Source organism: Lissotriton helveticus, chromosome 4_1, assembly GCF_964261635.1.
Source record: "Lissotriton helveticus chromosome 4_1, aLisHel1.1, whole genome shotgun sequence".
In the NCBI taxonomy this organism is placed as follows: domain Eukaryota; kingdom Metazoa; phylum Chordata; class Amphibia; order Caudata; family Salamandridae; genus Lissotriton; species Lissotriton helveticus.
In genome coordinates this window covers 2011330109-2011341230 of record NC_136063.1, presented here as the reverse complement: position 1 = coordinate 2011341230, position 11122 = coordinate 2011330109, and the positions used below count along the sequence as shown (strand labels likewise).

Genomic DNA, 11122 nt, shown 5'->3' with positions numbered 1-11122 from the left:
TTGGTTATGTTGAGTTGTAATGACCGCCTGAAGCACTGATATAGGGAATATCTCCCATTCGGAAACAAATTGCACTTGCTTGGTAACCTTTTAATACTTTTGACCATATGGCACCCTTCATTTAGGGCCTTTGGCTGACACGATTTGCGGTGATAAAGCGACGTGATGGATGGCTGTCTCCCACCTCTACCCACTTGGGATTTTTGAACTGTGTTTTACTTGAAATGAATTGCTCGCCCACTGGGGCTAAAAACATTTATGCACTGCAACATCCAGAAGGCCGTATTTCATGGCCACGCCCCCTTGAGGTCGGGTGTTACACATATAAACTGGGAACATTAGCAATTGCATTTCTACACATTACACGCCACAAAAGGAGGGAGGTGGTCCGAAACGCGCCTGGCAACCTAATTATTGTGATGTGGTTTCCTGCTATTTCTGTCACGAGCATGCTGCCAATAAAGTACGTGCTGTACCTTACTTCCAAGTGGCCTTTCTCGAATGGGTTCCTGGTTCGTTGGATGGATATATATATATATATATATATATATATGGTGTGACGACTTCATTAGGGGGAGGAGCAGCGAGCGCTGGGAAGTATTTTACTCAGGTGGAAGCTAATGGGTGTGTTCAGTGTTGGGCGCTGAAGAAGGCTGACTATGCCGAAATGCATTCGCCGCCACTGCTAAAAGATGAATTAAAACGAGCTGGCTTTTCAGAAAACCCCTTTGGCCTCTGAGTCCTTCTTGCCGAGAGGGACTGTTTCTATATATATATATATATATATATTCACTGAAAAAACCATAGGTTATAGACCATATATAGTTAGGAATTAGCATTTACAAAACCTTGAAAATTCACTGAAAAAACCATAGGTTATAGACCATATATAGTTAGGAATTAGCATTTAAAAAACCTTATTTTACTCACACAAAACCATTGAAATTCCATATATAGTTAGTTGCACTAACTATATATCGCGCACCCGCAATCCACTGCTGATCATGTCACATATTACATCATTCATGACATGGTCAGTGACATCACTGATGACATCACTGATGACATCTCAAATGACATCACTGATGACATCATCTAGTGTCTGTGTGTTTTTGTAAAGTTTAAATATGTTTTACATTGAAGAATGAGTGGATGTATAAGTGTCTGGATGAATAGATGTGTGAGGAGTTTATTCACTAGGTGTATGAGTTCAAGAGTGCATGTGGAAACAGCTACATGGGCAGTTGACTGTGTGCATGAGTGTATTGATGAGTGAATGGATATCAATGTTACATGTCATAGTAAGTACATATGTAAAACACAGTACATGTGAGAGTTGGCATATATAAATAACTGCATGAGAGCCACTGAATGAGTGAGTGGTTGTATCGATCATTGTGAACTTGTATCAGGGATTGTATAAGAGAGTAAATATGTGTTAGTATATGTTTCAATAAGTAAGGTGTGTTTAACTGTATAGTTGAAGAAATGGAGGTGAGATTGTTTCTTTGCATGACTGACTGGGTGTGTGAGTAACTCCATGGATGAGTGGCAGTGTGTGAGTGTCTGTATACACTGAGTGTATCTAAGGTTATATTAGAGTCTGAAGAGGTTTATCGTATTAGCACAAGAATGATGTCAAATGAGATGTCATCAGTGATGTCATTTGAGATGTCATCAGTGATGTCATCAGTGATGTCACTGACCATGTCATGAATGATGTAATATGTGACATGATCAGCAGTGGATTGCGGGTGCGCGATATATAGTTAGTGCAACTAACTATATATGGAATTTCAATGGTTTTGTGTGAGTAAAATAAGGTTTTTTAAATGCTAATTCCTAACTATATATGGTCTATAACCTATGGTTTTTTCAGTGAATTTTCAAGGTTTTGTAAATGCTAATTCCTAACTATATATGGTCTATAACCTATGGTTTTTTCAGTGAATTTCAATGGTTTTTTAATAGCAAATATCATAAGCTGTCGAATGTCAAGTACGTGGTAAGTGAAAACATTTTCGTGTTTATGCACACTGATCTGCTTTGAATGGTGCCCCCCCCCCCTCATTTCTATTAGGAGTACTCTCTCTTTGCAGATAGTGAAAGGTAGTTAACGCAGGCCTTTGCCCCCGTTGTAATCCGTCGTGCCTGCTTCTCTCTCCATTTGATTGATTGTTATCCAAGTATTTACTGTTTTAGAATTAGTTCTCTTTGGTTCATTCTCTATTTACAAACAAACACAGAGTCGCAATACTCTGTTTAGTCTTTGCAGATAACGAAAAATCGTGTAAAAAAAAAGAAAAGGAATCGAGCAAAATCAGTAGGCCACTAATGGGATCTCTTTTTGACCTCGCTAAAATAGAAACATTAGGAACAACCCCTCATGACAAATACAAAACTAGTGAGATGAACTGAACTCCACACAATGATGGCTGCAAAACAGCTCGGCTCCGCCACCCACCCCGCCCAAAATAACGATAAAGAACGGCTGCCATGATTGGTTGCGGAATGACCACGACAGAGCTACGAAATGGTGCTGCTCTCATGCTAACCCCAGCGTCAGTCTGAAACATCCAGAAACACTGTAGACTACCAATTCGATCAGTTCCGGTAGCGCCCCAATGTAACCCGGTAGAGAAGAACTAGCCCTCCCCTCTTTGACTGATGGTTCTTGTTGCCTGTCCCTTCTGTTGTCATTTAACAGAACTATTTAGCCTGCTGAAAGGGGTTGTCTTCCGACCGCTGGTTGGTGGAGACATTTTGACTGTATTCTGTACCTGCGTTCTCGCGTAATGCGTCATATGACGCGCCGCGTTAGCGCATCCGGAAGTCATCCGGGGCGCGCAGCGCGTAACGTAAGCATAACCAGTCATGTGACTTGTTAATAAAACTTTTCATTGGTTCATTTTACTTTTCTTATTGTAATGATGAAAGGCTTGGTCATATGACCTAAAAATTACGCTTTTCATTACTTCCGAACATTATTTTTTCTTAAATATATGTTATAATGTTCCAGGCTAATGTACTTTCCCGGAAATTTTACAACTGTCCTGCAAGTAAAATATATTCTTTTTTCGAGAAAAAGAGCGTTTCTTCGTCCCATGACGGAGCCGTTGAGCAAAAGAGGGTCGACCTGCTGTCTTAGTCGCCGATACGCCTGAATATGAGATTCTTATCGATCACTTTATGTTGCAGGAATAGAAAACACAACAGCCCTTGACCATTTATCTTTACTGCGTTCCTTCGTATTATACCTTTTACCCTTCATGTAATTGGTCTGCTTTATTTCACTTGCCTTTTAATGATTCTAAAGCAGTCACTATTATTAAAAACTTTACCAATGTATATACTACTACCATGTTTTCTTTTAAAAACCTTTATTGTGAAAATTTCATTATACAAATACGAGCCTATAACCACGTGGGCCTGCCACAGAGCAAACTGTAATCGTATATGATGAATAGACAATTACACTGTAGAGGAACGTAACGGGCGGGCCATTAGGTTGCAAGAACTAAGGTGTCTAACAGTTACGGAATCGGTGGACGTACATTTTATAATTAAAATACGACAGGGCCAGTTACAATAAAATTATCTAGATATACATTTGCGGGCAAGTACCATGGGTGACGTTAATTCGAACTTTCAACAGTACAGTAATCAATAACACATCAGAACTTAATATCAATAGGGATGTCGAAATATTCAATCAATTCTCGTCCCCGCCCGCCATGTGCTTCAAAACTGCATACGTATCTCGTGATTTCAAGGTTCTGCAACCAGTACACAACAAGGAGTTACGAGTCCCATTTATTCCGGCGCCATTTTGGGCGAGGACGGGCAGGTCCAGGATATAGTCAAAATGTCTCTACCAACCATCGACTATGATGATGTTCATATGCTGTATTTATTAGAGTAACACTCATCTGTCCACATGAAATTAATTTACCACAATCTAAACATGTCATTTTAATCTTTCCAAAGTTCTTCTAAATATTTGGGACCGTTTCCCTTGCCTCTGAAGCTCTCAGTGCCACTTCTTTGATGAATGTACTAGCAGGTCAGGGGTTCTCCTCCAAATCTCTCTTTTATGCAGCACTATAATTAATTGGTGCCACCTCTCCATATGACGATGCATGGTATAGTTACCACAACTATATTTTTTTTCGGTTCCTCTGGAGAGTTCATCGTGGCAGATGAAGCGTGTAACGTACCGGGCATTTACCTTTTTTTGCATGTACAGGAAAGGAAAAAAAAATCGAGCGTCCGAGTTCTAAGGTGTCCCAGGGCCATTTTAGTGGACCAGGCCCAAATCCAAAGAACAGGCCGCCATTTTGAGAGTCCTCTTGCAGCCGCCTGTCGCTGTAGCATCAAGAGCAGCCGAAACTCAGCTGAATGGCAACTGAAACGGTAAAGGGGCGCCCCACTACAGCAGACGAGCCTCCACCTAGGAAGGCCCATTCACGCCGGCTCCCCCCCCCCTTCGGGCACCCCACGCCGTTATTCGGAGCAGTATTGTAGGATGGCCACACCAGTGCGGCAACTTGCTAGACATCACCTCGGTGGTAACCGAATCTCAACGCCTTGTGGTGTCTCCTATTCAGAAAACATTGTTATGCTGCCTTCGACCTATTCGCCGCAAGTGCGCACACAACTCAACTGCATAGCTTGCTAGACACCACCTCGGTGCCATCCGGATCTTGGAATGTCAGCACCTTTTGGTGTCTTCTCTTCAGAAAATATTGTTGCGCTGCCTTTGGCCCCATTCGCACATCGGTCCGCTACTGACGCCATCTCACAGGCTAATGGGGCGCCCCACGCCGAGTTTCAGCATTGTAGAATAACCACACCAGTACAGCAACTTGCTAGACATCACCTCGGTGCCATCCGGATCTCTGCGCCCCACTGCAGATGAAGTGCCTCTCAACTATGAAACCACCACGGTGACATCCGGATCTTGGCGCGTTGTGCTGCCTTCGGCCTATTCGCACATCGGTCCGCTACTGACGCCATCTCACAGGCTAATGGGGCGACCCACGCCGAGTTTCAGCATTGTAGGATGACCACACCAGTACAGCAACTTGCTAGACATCACCTCGGTGCCATCCGGATCTTGGCGCGTTGTATTGCCTTCGGCCTATTCGCACATCGGTCCGCTACTGACGCCGCCTCACGTGCCAACGTATTTTCTCCGCATTTTATACCCTATGCCGCATAACAGGTCATGTGACTTGTTTATAAAACTTTTCATTGGTTCATTTTACTTTTGGTTTCCTAATGATGGAAGGCTTGATCATATGACCTAAAAACAACACTTTTCATTGGATGAAAACTTTTTTTTTCCCCCAAACGATGAAAGCCCCACCTTGTTTCTGGATGTTTCAGACTAAACTGGCGTCAGCATGAGAGCACCACCATCTCGTAGCTCCGTCGTGGTCATTCCGCGAGCAATCATGGCAGCCGCTCCCCACCAGAAGCCTGCAGGAGTCGGGGCCCCCAAAACTTTTGATGAATTCTCAAGGCGGAGGGGACGCTTTCGAGAATGGGGTCCAAGACCTAGCAGACAAGCGTCCGATTTCCAAGGTGTCCCAGGGCCATTTCAGTGGACCACGCCCAAAAAGGAAAGAGCCTGCCGCCATTTTGAGAGTCCTGTGGCAGCCGCCTATCGCTGCACCGCACGAGTGGGCGCAACTCAGCTGAATGGCGGATTTTGACACAGTGGACCAAAAGCGGACGGAATGGCAACTGAAACGGTAAAGGGGCGCCCCACTAAAACAGATGAGACTCCACCTGGAGAGGCCCGTTCACGCCGCCTCCCCCGGGGCGCCCCACGCCGTTATTCAGAGCAGCATTGTAGGATACCAAAACCAGTGCGGCAACTTACTGGACATCACCTTGGTGCCATCGTTCTGCTGCCTTGGAACTATTCGCACAACAGTTTGCTACTGATGACCCACCCCCCGCGACGCCCCACGCCGTTATTTGCTGGGTGGCAACTTACTAGACATCACTTTCGTGTCATCTAGATTTCGGCGCGTTCTGCTGCCTTGGAACTATTCGCACAACAGTTTGCTACTGATGACCCACCCCCCGCGACGCCCCACGCCGGAAATCTGGACGTTGTGCTGCGTTGGGACTATTCGCACAGCCGACCGCTACTTCGTTGTTTTTCCCTAAAAATGTTTATATGTTATTACTATTTTTGTTTTCTTGTATATATTTATAAATTATTAAAGTTTTATAATCTTATAACTTTGACGGAGTGCTATATATTTTTAATGTGACACATAATTGTAAAAACTTTGATGTACAAAGAGTCATCCCTGGAATCTTCCGCTTCACGCTCGGTCCCCTCCCCAATCACAATACAGGATGGTTTTCAGATAATAGCAACGCTTCTGCTGTGACGGATCTCATCGAGTGTGGGCCTTGATCTACTATAACTCCTTTGAAGAGGGGTGATTCTTTACAGCTGGGGCCATAAACTACATCTGCAGGGCTAGCTGATAGCCTAGGACCGGCCTGGACAATCGGACACAGAGGAAAAGGAGTGTCAGAGGGTGCGGTAGTGAATAGGGCGAAAGGGAGGTGTCGGGCGGGCACAGGGTGTGATTCTCAGGGAAGAGCAGCGCAGATGGGGGGAGGTTTATTACCCATGCATAAGACAGAGAGCGGGGGTGACCACTGCCTGGGTGAGATGCTTGCGAGGGTGGGGAGCCATGCTAAGGATCGACAGCGTGCACAGAGTGGGTCTGGTCAAGGCATCTAAAATGGCTGCCGTGCACGACAAAAGTGTGGCATTTGAAAAAAGACAAGATGGCGCAGACAATGTTTTTCAACACTTCCTGATTTCCTTCGAATCGAACGTTAACAGATGTTGGGGCATATTACCAAAGTTAAGCGATATTTATCCCTAACGATGCATTGCAAAGATTTTTTTACCGTCAGAAATTATCGCAGATAAACCTTGCTATTATCAAGGTTTATCTCAAATACGATAAACGACCGCAATGCATGAATATCGCTGAAAAGTCAGCGATATTCATGCATTACCGAGCTAATGCTCTTAGCCATGTTATCCACCTCCCATTGGATAACATGGCTAAGAACTGCTCAGGGCAGCTGTTACTTTTTGGAGATATTCGCGCTTATCTCGAATATTTCCAAAAGTTGATAATAGGAGATAGCGATGTTAGCGACTGTTTCCAGTCGCTAACATCTTGGCATGCCCACTTTGCATGTCATTAGTGATAAATATCACTCACATGCAAAGTGGGACCCAAGATGGTCGCTATCTCCTACTAGCCGTCGCTAACTGGTGTTAGCAACAGCTAGGTAATACAGATATAATTTTATCTCCGCGAAGCGGAGCGCTGTTACAGATATATATCTTTTTTTTGAACGTTAATTTCTCAAAATCCACTGGAGCACATATATTGAGACCTAGCAAAGGCACATCGGGCTACCAGTCCCTAATATTTTACCAAGTTTCGTGCAAATCCATTCAGCCGTTTTATTATTATTATTTTTTTTTTTTTGCCCCGCGGGGCCCTTTTAAAACCTCCACATCAAACCTAGGGGGTCAGCGAGGATCTACTATTCCCCCTTATGGTCATTTGCCCCTTCGCTTTCGCCTCCTCTTGTCTCTCGATCCTACCGAGAGACAAGATGGCGGCCGCTACGTACTGTTTGGAATGTTTACAGACACCGGAGAGCCAATCAGCTTCGCTTCGCAAAGCTCCGTAACGCGAAAAGTACGCGAAGCGGTGCGCTGTTACAGATATATATCTTTTTTTGAACGTTAATTTCTCAAAATCCACTGGAGCACATATATTGAGACCTAGCAAAGGCACATCGGGCTACCAGTCCCTAATATTTTACCAAGTTTCGTGCAAATCCATTCAGCCGTTTTATTATTATTATTTTTTTTTTTTTGCCCCGCGGGGCCCTTTTAAAACCTCCACATCAAACCTAGGGGGTCAGCGAGGATCTACTATTCCCCCTTATGGTCATTTGCCCCTTCGCTTTCGCCTCCTCTTGTCTCTCGATCCTACCGAGAGACAAGATGGCGGCCGCTACGGACTATTTGGAATGTTGACAGACGCCGGAGAACCAATCAGCTTCGCTTCACAAAGCTCCGTTGCGCGAAAAGTCCGCGTCCTGGGCCGCTGCCCAGTCCGCTGTTACAGATATATATCTTTTTTTAAACGTTAATTTCTCAAAATCCACTGCAGCACATATATTGAGACCTACAAAAGGCACATCGGGCTACCAGTCCCTACAATTTTGCCAAGTTTCGTGCAAATCCATTCAGCCGTTCGGGCTAAAAGTGAGGCCAACCGCCCTATGGAAATTAACATGGGAAAAACGCGTTTTGGGACCCCCCTTTTTTCTCGGCCCCCCCTTGACGAACCCCCCCAAAATTTTCAGGGGCTGCTCAGAAACAAAATGTGCCATTTTCCTGAAAATTTCAGCCAATTCCGTCCACAAACGCCAAAGTTATTAGACATAGAATTTTCAAAAATCCCATAGAGAAAAAATCCTAACTATATATACCTACTGGCGACCGCCAGTAGGTAATATATATATATATATATATATATATATATATATATATATATATATATATATACTTGTTTTTATGTTTGTGGTTGGATGTCTTTTGTACAGTCAACGTGTTTCATTCAAACAACTTTTTTGAATTTCATCAGGGTTCATAGTTTTTCCAAAACTCTCCCCTAATATAATCGAATCCTTTTGAGTATGTTTAATAGCCGTTTAATACAAATGAGTTGTAGCCCTCTTATTCAGACATTTTTAATCCAAGTGAACTTCATAGTGTTGTCCAGAAGAGAAATAATGAGGGATAACTCCCTGGATGATACCTTGATAACTATCCTGTTGCCTGTTCCAAGTTCTACAGGTAAAACCAAATATTTGAGTAGAAAATGGCTACAGTTATTCAGACATATTAAGACTAATACTGCATCAAGTAGGTGAGATTCAGGACTTTTTGATCCTACTTCATGCCCCAGTTTGATTTAAACAACTTGGAAATCGTACACGTTGCTGTGCCTATAAATCTAGAAAATATTCACAGCTTCAATATTGTCATGATCTTCATCGGTGGCTAACATATTGGTGTGTGTAGGAATGTGTATGAGGGAAGAAGTGCTTAATCATCAGTGTGTGTGTCACTTTGAGGTTAACTTTAGACCACCTATATGCATTTGATTTTTAACACAGTATTTTTCTTCTCTTCACAGGCCAGACCAGAGGTATTCTTGTTGAACTTGTTGCTCTCTTCTCAACACTAGCGGAACTTGTGGGATTTCCTGCACCATCAGATTGCCCTGACCCATCTTTTAGTATTGATCTGTGCACGGAAGCTGCAAGCCTTGTGCCACACTTCAACGTCTCGGATGATGAAGACGATGATCTCATAGAGTCTGTTGCCTTCAGTATGTATCCACGACCTTCTGATATTCCTCAGTGGAATTCTGATCTACCAGACCTCAAAGATATAAAAATCATGGGTTATTCTATTCGAACCATAGATTATAGGTATACTATATGGGTCTCTTATAATCCAAGTAACTTTAGTCCTACATTCCAGGATATTCATGCAGGAGAGCTATACTTTGTAGAGGAAGATCCTAATCAAGATAATAATTTGTACAACCAAACCATGCAGGATTCTGTTTATACAAAGTTTCTTGGATTCATGAGACCATGAAGTGTACATTTCTGTCATATTTGTATTTCAAAAACACTACTTTTTGTATTAAAATAAATATATTTTTTCTTTGTATTGTTAGTGATTTTTTTTTTTTTTATTTAATGCCTTCGGAGGTAATTGCTGCATTTCTCTTGGTGGCATCCGCTGAGATAAAGGAGGTCACGGAAAGCAAGGAGTCTCATTAACACACATGTAGTGAGAAGGAAATTGTGGCAATTGTCAGAGGATTACATCGTAGCGACTTCAGTGCAATTTTGCAGTTATATTTCTAGGTATTTTCATTGATCCAGTTAAAACTCAATAGGATGCCCCCTATGTAGACTCTAGTGAAGCTCCAACAAATGTTCATTGGATTAGGATTTTTGCCCAGAGGTGACAACTACGCACTAGTTTATGAAATATATTTATATGTTGGTATTCACTAACTAAGCTTCGCTAAGCATCACCTAATTTTTATCCCTTGTATTCCCCCCTTTTCTAATAGAACATTGTGAAGAGGTGTTTAAAAGTACAAAATCCAACACCATGTTTTGCAACCTTTTCCTTAAAATCTATTCCAAACTTGAGTTGATCAAAAATGATTGTTGCTTAGTACATCAATTGTTATAATCAGCTGAAATGTTTTTTGATATTTGGAAGAAAGCAGGTCACTGCTTGAGGGAGATGGAAACCTACTTGAGCAGGAACCACATTCTTTGTTAGGGTGAGGTACAAGCACCATATAAACCTGCCCGTGTGTAAAGTCGTTATGCATAACTTCAAACAGTAAATGTAAACCCAATACAAGGAAAATCCCACACAATTTAAAAATCTAGAGCAGGGGTCTCCAACCTTTTCTGTAGTGAGAGCTAATTCTGCACAAGGAAAGTCCTGCTGAGCTACTAGCATATTTTATCACTGTAACATGCTGATATGTATTAACATTACACTATGACCACCCTAAGCACAATTATCCGTAGTATCCACCCAAAAATTCCAGGTTAAGTTATCAGCAGAATGCTAGGAAAACGTTTATCAATATTAAATGCTTGTAATCAAGTAAAATCCAAATCCTCACATGCTGTGTGCCACAAAGTGTATTACCACAGCAGTAAGTCGTCCCAACACAAATTGAATTATCATTCAGCTAACAACTTTGAATGTGTTTGAGAATTGCAAAATGTTGTCTTCATTAGCATATGTTTTTGAAAATACACATATTTTTCTATCAAAATCCCTTTCCACTTTGAGCAATCAATCTCAATTTTCCAGAAGAAAAACCTTTTCTGAAAAAGCATAATTTTTCCTTTAAAAATGAAATCTGTTTTCATTGTTAGAAAAATACACAGTCCCTAAACATCAGCTTTTTGTTTTCATTGAGTACCGCCATGTAAAAATGCC

The 11122-nt window shown here is 42.3% G+C and overlaps 1 protein-coding gene across 1 annotated transcript in view; it reads left to right on the top strand.

Moving 5' to 3' along the window:
* The window catches only part of IDS (iduronate 2-sulfatase), a 137801-nt gene extending 127989 nt beyond the window's left edge, over positions 1-9812 (top strand). Inside the window, exon 9 of the mRNA XM_078688634.1 lies at positions 9270-9812. Coding sequence (XP_078544760.1) covers positions 9270-9739 — 470 coding nt within the window. The 3' untranslated portion in view covers positions 9740-9812. The remainder of the gene's footprint in view (positions 1-9269) is intronic.
* Positions 9813-11122: the final 1310 nt, after the last annotated feature.